The 21,065-nt window shown below is 45.7% G+C and overlaps 1 protein-coding gene across 3 annotated transcripts in view; it reads right to left on the bottom strand.

Moving 5' to 3' along the window:
* L3MBTL3 (L3MBTL histone methyl-lysine binding protein 3) overlaps nt 1-21,065 on the bottom strand; it is a 79,097-nt gene that overhangs the window by 56,714 nt on the left and 1,318 nt on the right. The window contains exons 1-2 of one of the 3 annotated variants that reach the window (XM_074162116.1): nt 19,661-19,884; nt 11,013-11,124 (exon numbers count right to left, since the gene is read on the bottom strand). In XM_074162116.1, the coding sequence (XP_074018217.1) occupies nt 11,013-11,114 (102 nt within the window). In that variant the 5' untranslated portion in view covers nt 11,115-11,124; nt 19,661-19,884. Of the gene's footprint in view, nt 1-11,012; nt 11,125-18,574; nt 18,610-19,660; nt 19,885-21,065 lie in introns of those variants that run through there. The other 2 variants (XM_074162100.1, XM_074162109.1) reach the window with 2 other exon arrangements.

The raw sequence follows: 21,065 nt of genomic DNA, 5'->3' as shown, positions 1-21,065 counted from the left end.
AGACCTCACACAGTCCTATGACTTCTGGAGCCAAGATTTTTACTTGCTATCAGCTACGCTCACAATAGATAACCCAAGTGTGGACAAATGCAGTAACACCACACTCCAGCGTGGTGGACATAACTCTAGTTTGTGGACAGACACGCAGTTCTACCCAAGGAAAAGCAGTGGAGTTACCACTCAGAAGCGGATCCCTGTGTCTTACAGCTGATATAGGTTCCTATTTTGCCTAAGCTCATTTTTGCTGCTGGTGCTTTGCTGTCACTGCAGTCGGCAGATGCCATAGGGAACCCTTTCCTTGCTTCCCAAAGCTCTAACTCTGCAGCAGTGATGATGCCCACCAACCCACAGGTCACAGGGAGCTTCCTAACCAGCTTCTGGAAACACTCTCCTGCACCCTCATACAACATCATAGAATGGTTTGGGTTGGAAGGGACCTTAAAGATCATCCAGTTCCAACCCCCTGCCCTGGGCAGGGACACCTCCCACCAGACCAGGTTGCTCCAAGCCCCATCCAGCCTGGTCTTGAACCCCTCCAGGGATGGGGCAGCCACAGCTTCTCTGGGCAACCTGGGCCAGTATCTCACCACCCTCACAGGAAAGAATTTCTTCCTGATATCTAATCTAAATTTCCCCTCTTTCAGTTTAAAACCGTTACCCCTCACCCTACGGCTCCACTCCCTCACAAAGAGTCCCTCTCTGGACTCTCAGGATCTCTCCTGGAGTCCCTTTAGGGACTGGAAGGGGCTCTAAGGTCTCTCTTGGGCCTTCTCTTCTCCAGGCTGCACAACCCCAACTCCCTCAGCCTGTCAATCAGCTGGAATATCCGTACAATGATGGTATTTCTGAAGGTATATCCCAATTAATACCTGGGATATTCCTGCATGATCTGACCGACGTTCAGCCCTGACACTATACACAGGTTCCTCCTCGACCGGGGCCTGCTGTGGTACCCCAGGATGTCACCCTCGGCGACGCGCCGGCCTTTCTGCCTTCAGAGGCCTCAAACGAGGAAAGATGGATGCCTGCAGGGAAGGCTGGGCCCAGCTACCCTTTCACTGGAGGCTGCTCACGGCAGAGAGAGCCGAACCCTGAAGGAAGGCATTCTCCAGAAGCCAGGCCACCACACTGAGCTGGCATCAGCCATGGAGAGCAACCACTTGCCATGGCCTTTGCGACAACGCTACCAGGCCGGCTGCACTATGGGGCCTCTGCATCTCCCGGTTCTGCCCTCATCCTGGCCTCCATCAGCATCAGAGGCCTCCGGCTCCTCCTCGGACACAATCTTGTAGCAGATATGTCTGCTTTCACCCCCTGCTTCGCAGCCCACAGGTACCTTGGCGTTGCTCGTGCACGCTGAGCTCTCCACAGCTCACCCAGAGAAACGCCTCAGACCTGGGGAGTCGTGCTCTGGTTTTAGTCGGGGAGGAAAGGCAACAACAACAAAAAAAACCCCATGACAGAGGTTAATTGCTGAAAAAGGGGATAAACAGATGTAGAGAGCGGCCTGCTGCACAAAGCCATCACAGGATAGAAGCTGGCAGAACAACGTGCCAAGTAGTGTCTACTGCTGGAAACATGACAAAAAGGGATCTAGACTAATGGTGGTTTATGAGTCCATGAAAAAATTCAATGCTTTCAGAAGCCTCTTCTACCCAGAAAGTAGGTGACAACAAAAAAACAAAGGTAAGGGTTCAGTCATAATATTTCCTCTACTTTGTGGTGTTTAATATAGCCAGAGCAGTCCCCCCATACATTTCCCTAGGTGTCCTGACAGTCTGGTGATACAGAGAAGGAAACAGTGCCATCAAGCCACCTTCTGAGGACAGACCAATAGCTTTCTGAAGTAAAAAATTGTTTCTAAGTCACCCAACTCCTTAAGTAAATATAAACATTTGCATCGGATGAAGGGATTTTCCTTAAACCTGTCTTCATTAGAGCAAACAGTAAAATTCCCACTGATGGAAACAAAGTCAGGCCCTTATCAAGTTCTTTTAAAATAATCTCACAAAGATGCCTGATTTTTGTCACTTCAGTGTTTAAAAGATAATAAATTATAAAGCTTGTTGGGTGTGAATTTAATCCACTTTACTTTTGTCAAGTGCCTCTGAGAATTTTAAGTAACCTCGTAAGAAGACAACACTCTATCCCACCCAGAGGAGCCAATGGCCTTAAAAGATCAGGAGGCAAAGAAGAAGAGGAGAAAGAAACCTCAGCAGCTTTCATAAGCAAATCCACAGCAAGATAAACAGAATATAAATATAACATTTAGATAGAAAATTTAAATTTTGAAGTTTTGTGTGCAGGTAAGCAACAATGGCAAAAATACACATTTCCAAGACGCTGCAGTTCTTTTAGCACAAATGTATGATAAACTGAGTTGGCAGGAGGAGTCCAACTATTAGTGGGTAAGTACACAACACAGAACTTAGCTGCCTTATTTAGCAGCTTCCACAAGAATCAAAAGGGACCTAAACAGCAACTTCCATCTAAACATCACTGGAGATTCCTTCCCCTCAGAGCTGAGAGGCTTTTTCATGTTCTCTGGAAACGACGCCCTGACATACCAGAACTTCAGTTTAAATGACTGTTAATTTAATCCCCAGGAACATTTTCATATTCATTCAAGAAATAAAGAACACATTGAGGGAAATCAAGGTTTACACAAATACTGATCAAACATTATAAATACTTTCTGAACCATTTCTGTCTGTCCACATGCTAACAGGGATCAAAATTGCTATCAGTAATTTTTTGTATTAAAATTAAATTGCATTAAAATTTACACAGGACTGGACCAACTACCGTTAAGTCACTGAGATGAAGCCTTTTTTTATTGCAGGCAACAGTATCACACAAAGTATTTCATAAATGTTTCAGCTGCAATGGAGAAGCGGACAGATTTTCTGTTACCAGCGCCTCTATCAAAAGCCCATTCCTGAATTTCCTTCTCAAAAAAGCCTTCTTCTAACCCTCCATTTACGTCTATTCACAGTCAGTTTATACCCATTTGTTCTTCTATTGGCAAGACATACACACAATCGAGTTTCAGACTAAGTCCCTGCTGTCGCGTGTGTCTAATTCAGAGCAACAAAGATCAGACTCTCTCCGTTTGCAGTTACTCGTGCCCTTTTAAGAATGTACAAGATCTCATCAGTACTGATACAGATCAAATCACAATAAAGGCCACTATTGTTTTCTACAGGGTAAAAATATTATTTGGGAGAGCAGGCTGAAAAAAAAAGGAAGAAAAGGGAGTGACAACTGAAGTGCAAAGGACAAAAAAGAAGAAAAAAGCCCCACACGTCTTAATGCACGACTTTAAAATAAATTAGAAAAAACAGCCAACACTACCATCTACTGGGCAAGGTAAGGACAAAGAGTTCATAGCAATAAATGCAATTGTTGCTGCATTCTGCCAGTAACGTCAGGAGTAAAACTTATCTTGACTACACAACACTGACCGTGGACTAGCTGAGAATAAACCTGGAAAATTTATATGATCCAAAGCAAAAATAAATGGAGCAAATGTTCTTCATGCCTACGACGTAACTAAACTGAAGCAACAGAGTTATACAGCAGTCTGTCAAGAGGGCCCACGCCTTAGGACTCCAGGGATAAAAGCCAAAGGACTACACTCAGATCTCTGGTCAGCGAACAGTTATCATCATTCTTCACTTTAATCACTGGGATTTCAGACAAATCAGAGCCTTTCTGGCACCTTACAGCTCCCCCTCCCTTTAAAGCAAGGGGAGCACCTAGAGACACTGTATTGTCCAACCCCATCCTGCTACACACTAAACCACTCCTTACATATTATTTAAGTTGAATAAGTTAGTAAATGCCAGAACTTGCCCATTCAACCATTCTCCTCTCCTGTGTGTGTGAGATACAAGCTTTACATGCAGGATCACATACTATTTTTTCCACAGAACCCCTGCCCCAGGCAGGGGCTGGATAGCATTCAGAAAATGAGGCAGCTGGTGTGTATTTTTATACTCTTTCTTCAAGCAGTAAAGCCATTCTTATTTACTCTACACAGTTGGAAAGTAGAATGACTGTTTATTTTCTTTAAAAAAAAAAAAAACCAACACTGAAATAACAAAGAGCAAGTATCTACAAAAGCTTTAGGCACTCTAGCAATTACTGTTACCGTGCCGTGCAAAGTAATTCCTGAAACAAAACCTCTGTTCTCAGCCACTTACAAAAGAAAATAGAAATATCTCTTTCCTAGCTCTTCATCCTTCTGCTCCCAGCTTATTTCAAAGCACTCAGTAAGTACATGACCCCCGACACTTGCCTGGGCACAGAATTTTGGCTCTTTCAGGGATGTGGAAGGGGAGTATGTCCCTACACCTGGCTGTTCCCCTTCTTTAATGCTGAGAAGGGACCCTGCCTGCACGCTCCTGCTCTGGCAGCTACGGCAAAAGACAACTTAAAGAGGATTCCAGGCTATTTAAGGCTCCCTAAATCATAATCAGCCGACATTAAATTCCACACCACGACCAAGGGGCAGGGCCAGACCCTCTCTCACTGGAATGATGCTGTCAGCAAGAAGTCAAGCACTGCAAGCAACCTTCGATTGATTTCAATGATGCATCGGTAATGCTGCAATAGGCTAATCCTGAAGTAACGAAGAAGAGAGGACAATTTGCATCCAAAAGGAAAGGGTTTTTTTTTTTTCCTATCTGGGCAGGCACAAGCAGGAAAGGATTACTATCAAATTACAACCTTCCAAAACAAAATAAAAATAAAATAATAGGAACGTTCTCTCATCACTTCTGAACTGAAAACTTAGGTATGACCAGGAAAAAATATAACTTTAACAAGAGAGACTGACATTTCCCCAGCAAAACGCTGATACTCCAGTCTCGTCTGCAGTAACGTTTATCTACTTTATTCTTACACACTCCTCGGGCTCTTCCAATCCCCCCCCCTCCATCCCGAGCGCTCAGGAATTATCGTAGTCCCAGACGGCTTCTCAATGATTTCTCTCCACGGCAAACTCAGTATGCCTTATTATCTCCACTTGAGTAGGAAACTGCAGCTGAACAGACTTTCTTAAGGTGACACATAAATCAGCGGCAGAGCCAGAAGCCAAGGCCTGCCAAGACGACGCTTATTGATCCAGAAGTTGACCTACAAAGCAACCCTGGCTCCCAATTACTTCGGCCAGCATATTTCTAAATACCAAAGGCTAATACCTCATGGGGAACCCAAGCAAGTGACAAATAAATAAAAAAAAAAAGAATGGCTACTTGCCAAAGTCTGGTTCCAGCGAGTCGATCGGCACCGCACAGGAAGGCTGCGGCAGAAGCAAGCGCAGCGCTAAGCTTTCCTGTGTGGGATTTACCTGCACTGATCACAAAACTACTCCTTTTTCCTTCCTGAAATCCTTTGCCCAGTTATTTACAAGTGTAACAGCACCTACAGCAAACAACGCAGTAGATTTTGAGGTAAAACAGCATGCGATCACTTAAGTGAAGACTCTACCATGACTACACATGAGGAAGCCCAATTAAAGATCCAAAGGCAAACTTAATTCTGACATTTCTTGGCTTTGGAGTTTTAGCAGTTTTAACAGTGAAATTTCCTTTTTTTAGGTCTTTTCTTTTTTTTTAATAAAATAAAACCATTTTAAGACAATGCAAAGTTTTAAACCAGAAATCAATGGTGATGAAACCCAGCGTGAGCTAATTAATTCCATTAGATTACAACAGAAGAAAGTTACTTCCACGTGGAAAAGACCAGGCCACTAAGTCCATCTGCTGGGGCTCACACGTGGTGGGAGAAGGTCTGTTCTGCCTTGTTTTCTCCACCCTGCGCTACCCCTTACCAGCTTCCCTGAAGGGAATCTGTCTTCCCTCCGGAATAGCGCCTCCCTGGTGGAGGCAGTGATTTAACCGGTTCTGGGTAGTTGATGTTTCCCATGGACACTCCCAGGGACTGTCCCCTAAGAGGGAAATGCCTCCCTGGATCCAGTGGAGCACATGCCACTGCGGGAGGACAGAAATAGCTCTGCACTAAAAAAAAAAAAAAAATCACTGTAGTTAGTGACTGCCTGAGACACTACTGGTATTCCTGATAGATAATCATGTGAGAAGCAAAAAAAAAAGTTGTTTTCAAAATGTTAATTATCTGGAGCAAGCCTGACTGCAATTCCAGAACGGGCAGGGAGAAGGATGCACTTTACTGCCTTGAGTTGCTGCTCCTCTGCATCCCGAAACACAGCCCCGTGAATCACCACCACCTTCCTACAACACGTCTGGAAATAAGCACCACTGACCGCTATCCCACCATTCACATTCCATTATTATAGCTGGTTTCCTACCGTATCAACTGCCCAGATTTATTTACAGCTCAATTTCTTCACCATCAAATTTATTTGTATTTTTTTTCCAATCAAGCACAATTTGCAAGCTGGAAATAATGACCAAAATTCTGTCCGTGCAGTATGTAACAGCTCACTTCCCAAACACAAGCACTAGAAAACTCATTACGAAGTACTTCATAAACTTCTGTCACTGCAGTAGGAAGTGACTGTAAATTATTACAGCTTTTCCAATTTAATGAGTACATTTAAATCTTGAAGCGATGGTGTTACTGCCTGCACTCGGCACAGATTTAAAAAAAAAAAAAAATAAAAAGGAGGAAAAAAGAAGAGTATTTCACATTTATATTCACACCATGCAGAGTAACTGGTAAGCAATGATGTTTTTCAGACGAGCATACATTACTTAGCCTGCCACATGGAGGCATTCTGTAATTTGTAAAATATTTTAAACTCGACTGGAATTCAAGTTTTCTGTTTTATTTAAACATTTTGAAAGAACTAATATACAATGCTAAAATTTTTGTTCTCAGGCTTCAGTGCATCACAGCGTACCATTTTTAATTCTCCCTATCCCCTGTATAATTTGAAATTCTAGCGTTTTCCGCAACCCCTCACTATTTATCTGTCACACAGCAGCGTTCAAAGCAGCGTTCAAGAAGAATTAACTATTTTATGACTGGTTTTGCTAAACAGTTTTAACAAAATCTGTATGAGGATGTATTTCCACAGCCTTTTGGCGGGTGACGAAAATCCGACAATCAACACCGCTGAAAGCAGTTTCAACCATTTCACGCTACTTACAACAGGGTTTTTTTCCAGCTTTTATTCATAGAGGAACTTATAGTCACAAAAATGAAGTGGTTCTTAAAAAAAAAAAAAACAACCAGTTGCTCAGATATTCTTTCCTGATGATCTGAGGAGGCCGGATATCAATACAGCACACGAGAAAAGAGGTTTCTTAAGAAATGTAAAAATAAGCGTGAAACTTCATCATGCAAGCAATAAAGAAAAGCAAGTGCCATATGACTTACAGGCCTAAAAATAAGGACTTCAAGTAGGTAACTCCCCAAAACTTCCGTATTAAAAAGCAGCATTTCAACATTTGGGTAGACGTTTAACTCAAAGCATGCTCATACAATACAGTTTACCAAAAATGAGTGTTCAAAGACAATTTTCCCCAACGTTTTATGGAGACAAAAGACTAAATGTGAGAATGTAAGCAATACATCACCTGCAGTGATTAGTTCAGCTTTTACTTATTATTTATCAATTTAAAAAAAGGCGTCACTGTAATCTATTATCAAGCTGTAAAAACAGAATCTTTGGACTTGTGCATCTTGCCACTACACCGTTTTCACCAGATTTTTCTATTTCATTTCAATGTCAATACATGGCAATTGTTTGGTATCTTTAGTGGAATAATTTATTATAGTTTTTTAAATCACACTCAAGCTTACAAGAAGTAACTGCTCTGTAAAGGCATTTTCTTTCCGTTTGGGACACGGTATTGAGACAGTCAGTTATCAGGACAGTTCAGGTAAACCACCCGCATTAACCCTATTCTGAGAATTCCACAAAGAGCGGAACGTATCTTCCATGATCACATTTACAGTTTCAAGGGATTAGTCACCCTTTTGACCATCAGCATTTAGAAGCAGCCCTGAAAAAATAAGTCATTACAATTATCTCGAAAGCTTAAAAATCCTTACTATTTTAAGACCTCAAATTGTTTCGGAATCTATATAAAGGCCTAGTCTTTCACCAAGTCATGATGCTCCCTGGTCCAGTGAGTTCCTCGGGCTGATTCTGCATTGTTAGAAAATATTCTTCCTTCAGTCAGTGTCAGAATGGCTCTGTTTCGATTCCATCCAGTAACCCCTTGCTTTCGTATTTAAAAAAAAAAAAAGACCAGAATGAGCTGCCTGGCCAATTCTCTCTGTACCTTTCATCATTCCAGGTACACTACCATTGCACCTCTGACTGTGTCTTCCCTAATGCCTGGACCAAAGAAAGAATCTCTGTCCAAAAATCAAATACCTGATTGTTTCCAAATAAAAATAAAAAGTAAAAAAAATAAAGCCAGAAGAGCAAGCTTCAAATGAAGCTCATGCTTTCCTGAACAGGACACAGTTATGAATCTTCTTACACGACTTCTTGAAGTTACCCTCAGCTACACCTCCCAGTCCTTCCCCTCCCTTTGTAGGGAAGCTTTCCCATTCCTTTGCTAATTAATTCCTTTACTAATTAACCAAACCTTTGCTTTGGTTTTGTTTCTTTTGACATAGGGTATCCAGAACTGAGCAAAGCACGTACCAGTGATTTATAAGAGATTATTGTATTTTCCTGCACTGTTCCCTTTTGTATTCCTCAAACATTTCAGTATTCTGTTTGCCATTCACACGCTGTTGCTTATTAAAATAAAATGGATTTTTTTAAAGCCTAGACTTTTAAAAAAAATGCAGAACTGGTCAGGGATGTGGAGGCTGATGATAGCCTGGGCAGCAGCGACCATGAGACGGTGAAGTCTGAAATCCCGAAAGAAGCGAGCAAAGCAAATACTGAAACAACAGCCCTGGACTTCAGGAGAGGCAGATTTTGGCTTGTTCACAGACCTGCTTGGCAGGATCTCACAGAGTAAATGGGCCCAGGAGATCTGGGTGTCTCTCCAGGGACCTCACACCAGGAGAAGGACGCGTGCCAACATGCTAGAAGTCGAGCAGACATGGATGGAGGCCAACATGAATGAACTAGGGACTCCTGACTTCGTTCAGATGGAAAAGGAGGTTCGCAGAAGCTGAAACTTGGGAAACATTACTCAGAGAATGTATATAGTGATATTGCTGTAGTGTACAATGATGGAATTTGGAAACCCAAAGCTCACCTGGGGAAGAAACTGAAGGCAACAAGAAAGGCTTCTATATGTGTATAGGCTGAAAAGCAAATCACCAAATTGGACGGAGCGGCTGATAAACTGAAGGAAAGGTTTGCTAATCGGAAAGATCTCAACAAGCTGAAGAAATAGGCTAAGAAGATCTCATGAAGCTCTATAAAAGCATCGCCCTGCACCTGGGATGGAACCCAGTTACACCAGTAGAGCCCAGGGACTGACTATCTGAAAGCAGCTTTGCAGAAGAAGACCTATGAGAAGAAGAACATGAGCCAGCAAAGGCGGCCACAGGCATCCAGGGGCTGCTTCAGCAAGAGGGCAACCAGCGGGTTGAGGGAACTGACTGTTCCCCTCCTTAAAATACTGATGAGACCATACACAGACTATGGTGTCCATCACAAGAAAGACAACGACGCCGTGCAGCAAGTCCAGCAGAGGTCCCCCCAAAACAAGTAGGGGCTGTAACAGATGACCACAAGATGCAAGGAGAAGCTGAGAGAACTTGTTTGCTCAGTCTTGAGGAGAGGTTTCACTACTGTCTTCCAGTAGTTAATGGGAGGATATACAGGGGATGGAGCCAGGTTCTAGACAAGAGGCAACAAGCACAAGCTGCAAAAGGGGAAATTCCAACTGAGTATCAGTAAAAGGAAAAAATCACTGTGAGGGTGGCCAACGCTGGAACAGGCTGCCCAAAGAGATCGTGGTTTCTCCAACCCTGGAGAGAACCAAATCTCTACTGGACATGGCCCTGAGCAACCCGGTCCAAGCCAGCCTGAGGCCTGGGGTGCTCAGTGGTCTCCTGAGGTCCTTTGCAAAGAAAGTTATTCTGTGAGTCTATTCTACGACTCTGTGATTAAAAAAAAAACCAAAAAAACCTGAAATACCACAAACCTATACTCACAACATCTGTATCCCAAATTTCAAACAATTTTTGACCCTTTACTTCAGCAACAGAAACTGCAACAGGCATGTAGGATATAAAGTTCTTTTAAAAAATACGTGCTTTCTAATTAATTTGTGAGGTTACATTCAAAAAATAAACTCTGAGAAAATCTCATCAATGCTAGTCTAAACAGGATTATACAAAAATATTGACTATAATTAAGAAGAAATAGGTGCAAGAAAGTCTCATATAGAAGTGTATTTTTAGCTAACACAGCAGAGGACATCTTCTGAGGACACAATAAAAAGTATCAGATAAAATATTTTGAAAACAAAATAGAATTGTTATAATTTACTTCATTACTATAACCAGTGTGAAAAATGTAATTAAAAGTACTATTCCAATATAATTCAAATTTCTAAACGATACCAAGCTCAGAAGCACTCACTTTATTCATATTTCTAGGTGCTCACCTGACAAAAGCTAAGCAAAAATAAACTGGTTTTAGAAATTAAAAGAACTAAGAATACGAGACCGTGAGAGTCAGTGACAGTGTAAAGCTCCGTAGTGAGACAGTGACATAATACTCAAAGTGGACTGAATTTTCACCCTTAACTTGGGAGATTTCTTTTGGATTTTGTGCCCTTGATTGCTGTCTATGCAGTGACGTGGCGCTAATTTACACCACCACCACGGCTGTCGACGCCAGCACCAGAAACTGCATCGAGAAACCACAGAGAGAAGAGCTACCAGGCTACAGTATCTTAACTCCGAGCTGCAGATCCATGTTTTATTCATAAAAACAGATATTCTGATTTCACCAGCTGGTGAAATGCATTCTTTTGGCATTTTAACATTTTTATTTCACTTATTAAAAAAAAAAAAAAAAAAAAAAAGATACATCTTACCTTTAGGTCACTCCCTGGCAAAGTACCTATGCCATCCTTCCAGTCCATAGCACTAAATACATCAAACTCTTGACCATTTCCACTAGAGGCAGATTCATTCATGATGCATGTACTGAAAAAAAAAAAAAAATAGTAAAAAATATTTAACATGAAAATGCTGTAATTGGTTTAATGCTTGTATCACCAGACATTTCTTCAAACGCACTTCATCGATTAGTATCAAATTTAGGGCTACAAAGATGATAAGAGAGATGCTCCAGGACCCTCATGAGGAAAGGCTGAGGGACTTGGGTCTTTTTAGTCTGGAGAAGAGAAGGCTGAGGGGGGATCTGATCAACACCTGTAAATACTCAAAGGGTGGGTGTCAGGAGGATGGGGCCAGTCTTTTTTCAGTGGTGCCCAGGGACAGGACAAGAGGGAACGGGCACAAACTTGAACATGGGAAGTTCCATCTCAACATGAGGAGGAACTTCTTTCCTGTGAGGGTGGCAGAGCCCTGGAAGAGGCTGCCCAGAGAGGTGGTGGAGTCTCCGTCTCTGGAGACATTCCAAACCCGCCTGGACACGTTCCTGTGGGACCTGCTCTGGGTGACGCTGCTCTGGCAGGGGGTTGGAGTGGATGATCTCCAGAGGTCCCTGCCAACCCCATAGCATTCTGTGATTCTGTGAAATGCTTCCCTCAGCACGCTGGCAATTGGGACAACTGTGACAATGACAATAATATACAGCAATGTAATAAAACCAAGGGGAAATCTTTGGAAAACTTTTAAAAATAATACCTGTTTTACGCAGTAGGAGGCTGTTAATGAGGCCATATTGGAGAGAAATGGAAAACCTCAAACCACAAATAAATTGACATGGGGAAAACACAGTTCAACTGCACCCAAGAAAAGGAGTTGTTCTGGGGAAGGCAAGAACATGAGTGCACGCCTAAAATAAATAACGTTAACCACTGATTAACAGAACTGCTTTGCCTTAACATCGGGTAACACGCTGATGTGGCTGCTTCACCCAAGTGCAAATTAAAATTTCAAAACGAATTTGAAACTTTCGTTTTCACCCTCACCCAAATATTCCTTGTCTGTTTCCGTACAGTTTCACTACATTTTGATTTGCATTTGTAAAACTTATTTCCAGGTGGAGACACACACATACACCAGAGAAAGGCGCTGCTTTGCAAGACTTCATTTTACTGTATCCCTCTGTTTCAGAACAGCGGAAGGAGAGGAGATAATATTTATCTTCAGAAACGGCGGATTTGGACATCCTCTTCTGCGGTAAGAGTTTATCCCAAATAACTTGCATGAGCAACAGATGCATAATAACACTTGCCACTGAGCCCTCCCTGGCTTTGGCCAGTGCTTGTCACTGCCACAAAGATGGCATCAGTTGCCCCGAACCACGAAATTCCTCCTTTCTGCTTCTCACAAACCCTGGAATCTTTAAATCTGTGGCCTGGCACCGAGTTTACTATTTGTTCCGTGTGAAATCTGATTCATTCCTTTTCTTTCCGAAGAACTTCTGCCCTGTGTCTGGCAGCCAAAACAATCTGTGGCAAAATTAGCTCTGTCTCTGGTTTGTGAACTATTAGCAAAAGCTCACCCCTTCTCAAATTGACACTTTCTGAACTTAATAACAAACACTTTCTAAGCCTCATGCTCTGCCTGCAGAACCACAACTTTTGCTGCAAGTATCAGTATTTGAAATTCAAACAGGTAGAGAGCTTCCTCAGTTTTCCAAAATTTCACTTCTAACTTAGGTCCCACTCGCAAAATTTGCAAATATCTATTAATGCTCTCTGGAAATGCGGAATTTCCACAAAAACAAAAAAAAAAAACCAAACAGTGATACTTGCTCACTCACGGATAACAGAAAAAGATGCAAACCAAGCAGAAGTACTCAGGTCGTCCAGAAGCTTTTTACTGGAAGTTTGAGGAGAAAGATGCTTAGATAGTTAACTCTGTTGCGTGAAAAATAAAGGAATTTGCATTTTTTTTCATTAGAAAAATTCTATCAATCACTGTAACACACCACTACAGACAGGTACTACTCTGGGTTGGGGTCGCAATGTGGACTCCTTGTATTTCTCTTTGGTTTCCTCCTCATTTCTAGCAGAATTCTTTAAAACCCTGAGCAACACCTTACTCCACGAGTACTTCTGTTACACTGCACCTACTACACACCGCCACCAGGATAACAGGAGCAGGACCTCTGCCAGTAACCACTACTGAGGGTGAAAGCTTTGGCATTCCCTTCTTTTGTTTGAGAAAACTTCATCTATTTCACATGACAAGTTTCAAGTAAGAACCACATGATTCGGTGTGTTTCTCCATGCCTAACTTCAGCAATCCTCTATGAGAAAATATTGAGAACCATACTGTCATTGCACATAAAATTCATTTTAAAATATGTTCATAAATCTGAACAAATTCAGTGCAAACTGAGAGGTTCCCCAAAGCCATAGGACTGTATCTTTTTAAATCATTCCCGGGCAAAATCCCCCACCCGCCCTACCTGAGGGCAGCTCCTGCAATACAACCTGGACCCTACCGGCCTTCCAGTACCTGAAGGGGGCTCCAGGAGAGACGGGGAGGGACTCTTGATCAGGGAATGTAGTGATAGGACGAGGGGTAATAGTTTTAAATTAAAGGAGGGCAGATTTAGATGAGATATTAGGAAGAAAATCTTTGCTGTGAGGGTGGTGAGACACTGGCCCAGGTTGCCCAGAGAAGCTGTGGCTGCCCCATCCCTGGAGGGGTTCAAGGCCAGGCTGGATGGGGCTTGGAGCAACCTGGTCTGGTGGGAGGTGTCCCTGCCCAGGGCAGGGGGCTGGAGCTGGATGATCTTCAAGGTCCTTCCAACCCAAACCATTCTATGATCTCTGACCCGATGACTGGCGTTATAGACACGCTTTGTAGCAGAATCACTTGGGAAAAAAATGGCATGGGGAATAAAAAAAAAAAAATCTTAGAGCCCACCCTACTTAGGCAGGATGTAAACTGTGAAAGTAAAAAAATAAATATAAATTGGTAACAGAATTCTTGAAGGCATATTTCTGTTTCTTTCAAGAAAACATACACATTTTAACTTAATTACACCTCACAAAGTTTCCTGAGGTAATAAATCATCAATAACGATACATTCTGTTGTTTGATAAGGCATTCATTATTGTTTTCCTTCTGAAATTAACTCGCCATGAGAAGGCACAATCTGTACTTTTACATTTTGCGGCCTTCAGAAGTGTTGTTAGCGAGGATGAAAAGGTCACGGGGCAACGCAGACAGAAACGAATTTACCGAAATGAATTACATTTAACAAAATATCTGTTTCCAGCTTTGCTGAGTTTGAACAGATGAAAGACAGGGCTATATCCCTCTACTAATGATAATAAGGAGGGAGATAGAAACCAATTAAATTGTTACAGCAATGAGGTACTAAAAAAGGATGAAATCATCGCAATATATACATCTAAACCACAGAACAAAGAAAACTACAGAATCTCTTCTTATTTTCGGTTGTAAAGCTCTGATGTTCTTTCTACTAGTATAACTCCTTCCATAACGATTTCATTTGCTATCATTCCTGTTGCTCCACTTCCCAAATAGTAGTAAAAATACTAGACGAGTAAGGGGCAAGATAACTAAAGCACTGTCCCCATGCCTGTCACCGAATGCCATCTGATGTGAAGAAAAGGACGTAATAGTAAGAACTTGGAGGTGTCACCTTCCAAAAGCATCCCCCAAATCCACTATTAGGGCTGTTAACTATCCCAGACTTCCCAGCCCTAAGCTGTAACATTTACAGAGGAGCGTGCTGCACGTTAATATTTCAACATTAACTTTGTTTTTAGACATACGGAATAAATCCATTAAAATAAGCAAGCATATAAGATAAGATCAGACGCATCCTTTAGAAAACCCTTCATTTTTACCAACTGGTTCAACAATAAAGGAGTACCTCACAGAGGAGAGATTTAATGAGAATAACAGCACTAAAAACAGGATAGTATTATCTGGTGAAAGACTCTCTAAAGCTGCAAAGCAAAGAAACAGGAGAGAATATGCCAATTTAACATTTTGAAATAATTACAGGGTTACGTATGGAACGCATCAAAAAGTACTAGTACAAGGGCTCCTTCTTTCAGTCGGTGCTTAAAAAAAAAAAAAAAAAAATAATCTGACACCTACCCAAATTTTGAAAAATCTAAGATGTCACCTGTGAAGTGTCCCTATGATTTCAAGACGGGGACAGGAGAGAGAGGAGATGTCAGCAGCAAAGCCACCAGTCAGGACTGCCTGATTGTCACAGCCTGTCTGCGACAGTCTGGGAAAGAAAATTCCTTGTCATTTTCATTTGGACTTTTGAGGATTTCTGTAGCCACCGCGACAGATCCGGTGCTGGTCCTCTCACCAGCTGACAGCTCCTGCCAGGAGAGGCAAAACAGGGCACGTGAACCCAGAGGAGATCTCAGCAAGCGCCACCAAGGGTGAGGTCCAAGGGACAGAGGTCGCAGATGTCCTCATGGAGCCAAGCCGTGGTCCCTCTTCCCCACCAGGCTGGGTGATACCAGCACTGATGGATGTTTAGAAATCACAGAATCATAGAACGGTTTGGGTTGGAAGGGACCTTAAAGATCATTGAGTTCCAACTCCCTGCCCTGGGCAGGGACACCTCCCACCAGACCAGGTTGCTCAAAGCCCCATCCAGCCTGGCCTTGAACCCCTCCAGGGATGGGGCAGCCACAGCTTCCTAATCTAAATCTCCCTTCTTTCAGTTTAAAACCGTTCCCCCTCATCCTATGCCTCCCCTCCCTGATCAAGAGTCCCTCCCCATCTCTCCTGAAGCCTCCTTCAGGTTCTGGAAGGCCGTTTGTTATAAGGTCTCCCCGGAGCCTTCTCCAGGATGAATAACCCCAGCTCTCTCTCCCTGTCTTCATAGCAGAGGTGCTCCAGCCCTTGGATCATTTTCATGGCCCTCCACTGGCCCTGCTCCAACACATCCATGTCCTTCCTGTGCTGAGGACTCCAAAGCTGGACGCGGTGCTCCAGGTGTCTCACAAGAGCAGAGTAGAGGGGCAGAATCACCTCCAACAGGTGACAAATAAAGGCGACAGGTGAGTTTTTTATCCTAGTACCATAGATGGTTATTTTGGACATCTCCAAGGAGGAGGCTGCTCGGCGTAGCACCCACGGGCTGAAGGGACACATTTAAAGCCACCGGGGCCAGCCCCGCTTTCCTCCTCGCAGCCCTCTCTCTGCGCTGGGTGCACCCCGCGCTCGTCTCTCTCTCACCCTCCGTCTTTTGAACTTGATTCTTCACTTGAAGAAAAACAACCACAACAGGCACGGCGCAGGAAATGGTAGAATGCTTTGAGGCGATCCACCACATTTTAATACGTACTTTGTTTTGCACCTGTTTAGTGTTCAATTATTTTAATATTTCATTAAAAGAAGTATCTGCAGATGACACATTTCCTCCAAAATCCCATTTTTCATTGTTCAGGGACCCCTTTACTAGTTCTGCCCTGTTTCTACTCTGTGCATTGCAGAGCTGCTTCAGGGGATTTCACTGTTCTGCCTGTTGCTCATGAAGTTTATTACAAGTAAGTTATTTTAACGGTGAGCTAAACAGCTTTTATATATATATTCACAAAGAGGCCACAGCTTAAAATTCTTTGCCATTCTTAAAATTTGTAACAGAAACGGACCGGATGCCCTACTGATGATGCCCATTTACCATTATTTCCTCTTATTTCTACCTGTTGCTACTCTTCTGCCTGCCGGATTCTCCAAGCACACCGTGTGTTTGCTCCTGCTTCTCAACACAACAGCTTTAAACCTTAAAAGCCAAAACAGTATTTCCTCTGCAACGCTTTCCTGACTCCTTTATTTCTGTTATCGCCTGTGCAGTCCCGACTGGAGGTTTAACCTACTCAGGTAGAAGACTCGAGTACAACAACTCTGAAATCCTATTTCTTAATTTCCCTTAATTCCTTGAACCAGGCCCAGAAAGTTACAGAAAACTTCTGCTTTTCTTTATTTGTGCCTCCTTCCACCCCCTACGCGGACACCTCCTGGAGAAGAACTCCGACGCGCCAAATCTTCACACTGAACAGCACCTGACCCGTTTCAAATCGTTATTTCTTACCCCAATTTATTCCGCGTACGCCTCAGCACTCCCTTTGTCTGACTCGTGCCCTCCTCTTCCTCTTCTGCCGCTTCTCGACAGCTTCCGTGAGCTCTGCTGTCCTTCAAAAATTAATTCACCGCTTTCTAGCTCCTAAGTGCACTCATTAGGTTATTGCGTTTATAGACTTTCCCTTCTCTCCCGTTCATAAAGAGCTCGTATCTCCCGTTGTGATGAGCGGTCCTACTACTGGAGCACTAATAAGCAACAACTACACACACAGAGTCACCTTCTCCGTGCCAGGTGGTCACTGGTCCCCTCACACCCATCACTCACCATCCACCATCCCACTTACCGGCACTATTAAAAACCCTAAAGAGTTAAAAAAAAAAAAACAAACCAGAATGGCCCACAAAAAGTCAACCGTCTCTCTCCACAGAAGAGGTGATGCCCCATAAACCCGAACAAGTCAGAGGGAGAGGACTCACCATGGAACCATTTTCTTAAGTTATTAGAACTTTTAAAAGCAGCGCTCTGGGAAAAGTTATTAAACTGCGGGTGAAACATACAGCGCCGCAACAAACACAACCGGAATTCACCGCCACGGCCCAACTGACAGCAAACAACACCCAAGAAGGCGGTTGCTTCAGGCACCTTCATTAGAGCAACCAGTACATGGGACCAACTGGAGCAGTCAGAGAATCATAGAATGGTCAGAGTCGGAAGGGACCTTAAAGACCATCCAGTTCCAACCCCCTGCCCTGGGCAGGGACACCTCCCACCAGACCAGGTTGCTCAAAGCCCCATCCAGCCTGGCCTTGAACCCCTCCAGGGATGGGGCAGCCACAGCTTCTCGGGGCAACCTGTTCCAGTGTCTCACCACCCTCACAGCAAAGAATTTCCTCCTAATATCTAATGTAAATCTCCCCTCTTCCAATTTAAAACCATTATCCCTTGTCCTGTCACTACATCTCCTGACAAAGAGTCCCTCTCCGGCTCTCCTGGAGGCTCCCTTCAGATATTGGAAGGCTGCTATGAGGTCTCCCCGGAGCCTTCTCTTCTCCGGGCTGAACAACCCCAGCTCTCTCAGCCTGTCTTCATAGGGGAGGTGCTCCATCCCTCTGATCAGTCAGAGCTGCTGAGGTCACACCAGGGAAACACCAGTACCCACCAGGGAAACACCAGTAGCCGGCACCACCCGGAGCCAAGCCGAGCGTTTTGCTGCCTTCAGCCACTAGTTTCAGGGAGTTTCTCTCCTACAGATGTCCCATCATACGAACTTCTGGGAAGGTGGTAACTTCCTGGGTAGAAAGCACCGGTTTCCCAACCAGCTTTCAAATTTTCATTAAAAAAACTGCGTCGTGATCCTGAACACAGACTGTTTCCTAGAACCGCACCGGCTGAAGTTTGCGTACCCGGAGTCTGAATCCCGCTCACCACCTGACTGCCAGCACCCGCCACCGGGCATCCATAAACGGCAAAAACGGCCACTCCGACGCCACCCGGCTGGGACGATTAAAAAGAAAGGGAAATTACAAAGAAAACGGAACAAAACCGAAAATACAACTCCTGCCACCCCTCGGGGCAAAGCCACGCAGTCGAGCCCGGGTGGTTAAAAGGGAGGGGAGAAGCTGCGCCCCTCACCACCCGCATCTCCCGGGGCCTCCCGCACCGGGGCTCAAACCCACGAGTGGGGGGCACAAGTGACACGCCCGCCCCCCCCCCCCCCCCGGGTCGCTCCGCGGGCAGTCGGGGGTTCGGCTTCCCCCCCCCCCCCCCCCGGGGGCGGCTGGGGAGCGTCGTGCCCCGGCGGCGGCCGCTGGGACCCGCTCCTGCCTCCGTCCCTCCCTCCGTCCCTCCCGGCGCGGCCGGAACGCGGCGGCGAGGCCCGGCGGGCGCGGCCACCGACCGGCCGCCAACCGCCAGAGGTCCCTCCTCGGCCAGTTTTTGCGCCGTCTTTTATGGTTTTTTTCCGTTGATTTTTTTTTTTTTTTTTTTTTCCTCCCTTTTGCTGCACTTGAAACTTTCTGGAGAAAACCCCCGCGCTCGGGTCCGCGTCCCCCCCACCCCGTCCCCCCCCCTCCGGGCTCGGGGCAGAACCCACCCAGGCAAAACCCCCCCACACACGGTTCTCAAGCTGCGTTTCTCTCCTAAATTTGCCTTTTTTTTTTTTTCCTCCTTTTTTTTTTTTTTTTCCCCTTCTTTCCCTCCGCCCCGGGCAATTAAATGGAGCGGGGAAGAGTAACACACCGATCCCCCCCCCCCCCTTCCCGCCCCGGCGCGGGGGCGGCGGCGGGGGCGAGCGCGGTGCGGGCGGGGGGGTGGGAGAGGAACTGGGTGTTAAGTGTTCCTGAGGAAGTTGCACAACGAGAGAGGGACTCTGCTTGTTTACCGGCTCCTTCGCCTTTTTTTTTTTTTTTTCCTTTCCCCCCCCCTCCCCGAGACCGGGATCCGGGAAAAGGAGCCTGCCTCCGAGTGGAAAGAAAAAAAAAAAAAAAAAAAAATTAAAATATAAGATGTTACCTTCTCCTCCCTCCTCCCCTCCCCCCGCGCAGAGGAGGAGGGGGGCGAGCTCTTTTTTTTTTTTTTTCCTCTTGTTTTTTTTTTTCCTGAAGGGGGGGTTCGCTCCGCGGGCATCCCTCGGAGGTTGGGGGGGGGGTGGGGGGGGTAGTCCCCCCTTCCCGCGGGAGGGGCCCCGCAGAAGCCGCCCCCGCCCGGCCCCGCCACAACTTTTTCTCTCACGCTCCGCCTCTCACGCTCACCCACGGGGAAACGGGGGGGGGGGAACCACGGGGATGGGATGGGATTGGATGGGGGGGGGGGAGCGAACCCCGACGCCGCGACCCCCGCCCCCGCCGACCATCCCCAGCCGCGGCCGGGCTCGGCGGGAGCGCCTTCCCGTCCTCCGCCGCTCGCTACCCCCCCCCGCCAAAAAATAATATATAAAATCGCTTTTTTCTCTTCCCCCCCCCCCCCCCCGGGTGAAAACCCATCGCCTCGCCCCACGTTAGCGAGAACAAGTGTGCCTATATCCTGTTGTTATATGCACCGGCTGCGGGGAGGGAGAGGACGGGCGTGTGCGCGGCCCCCCCCCCCCCCGCAATCCTCCGGCCGCACTTCAGGCGGGAGCGCGCAACTTCGCAGCAAGCCCGTGTCGTGTTCCCCCCCCCCCTCCCACCCCATCAAACCCCCACTGGCCTCTATGTGCACACACACGCTGCCGGCACCCCCCGGGGGCACACACACGCACCCCCCCCACTCACCACCACCCCCCCCCCGGGGGGGCTGAGGGGCGCCGATCTCCCCCCCCCCCCCCCCCCCCCCATCCCCCGGAGCGGGCAGGGGCCGTTCCCCCCCCCCGCCGCCTCACATGTCTGCCGCAGCGAGCGCGGCGCACGCACCGCACACAGGCAGGAACTGAGCACTCCAGCGAAAAGACTTTTTTTTTTTTTTTTCTTTTTTTCCGCCGCTTTAAGAAAAAAAAAAAATTAAAAAAAAAAAAATTTTTGCTGGGAGCTCGCTTTTTTGGGTTTTTTTTTTTTTTTTTTTTGGGTACGTGTATGTGTGTGCAAACTTTCCCCAAAATGGCGGAAATTGGGAGATGATTATATTTTAAATATCTCTCGCGCACGAAGCACACAAAGTGCAGGAGCGACGGCAAATAACACAAACTCTCCGCGGGCTGCGCGGGGGGGGGGGGGGGGGGGGGCCGCACACCGGCACCCCCGGCACATTCAACCGGTACATCCCGCCTCCCGCCGCCTCCCACCCCCCAAAAAATAAAAAAAAAAAACCCGGGGGGGTGTGGGGGGGGGATTTTTCGCACCCCCTTCCAGCTGTGCATCCATTGCCCCCCCCCGCCCCCCCCCGCCCGGCAGCCCGCACTGCTCCCCGTCCTTCAGCCTCTGTGAACAAAGAGCCGGGGATG

Source organism: Numenius arquata, chromosome 2 (genome assembly GCF_964106895.1).
Source record: "Numenius arquata chromosome 2, bNumArq3.hap1.1, whole genome shotgun sequence".
NCBI classification, from domain to species: Eukaryota; Metazoa; Chordata; class Aves; order Charadriiformes; family Scolopacidae; genus Numenius; species Numenius arquata.
The sequence above is the reverse complement of the archived record's forward strand: the minus strand, read 5'-3'. Positions and strand labels throughout refer to the sequence as shown.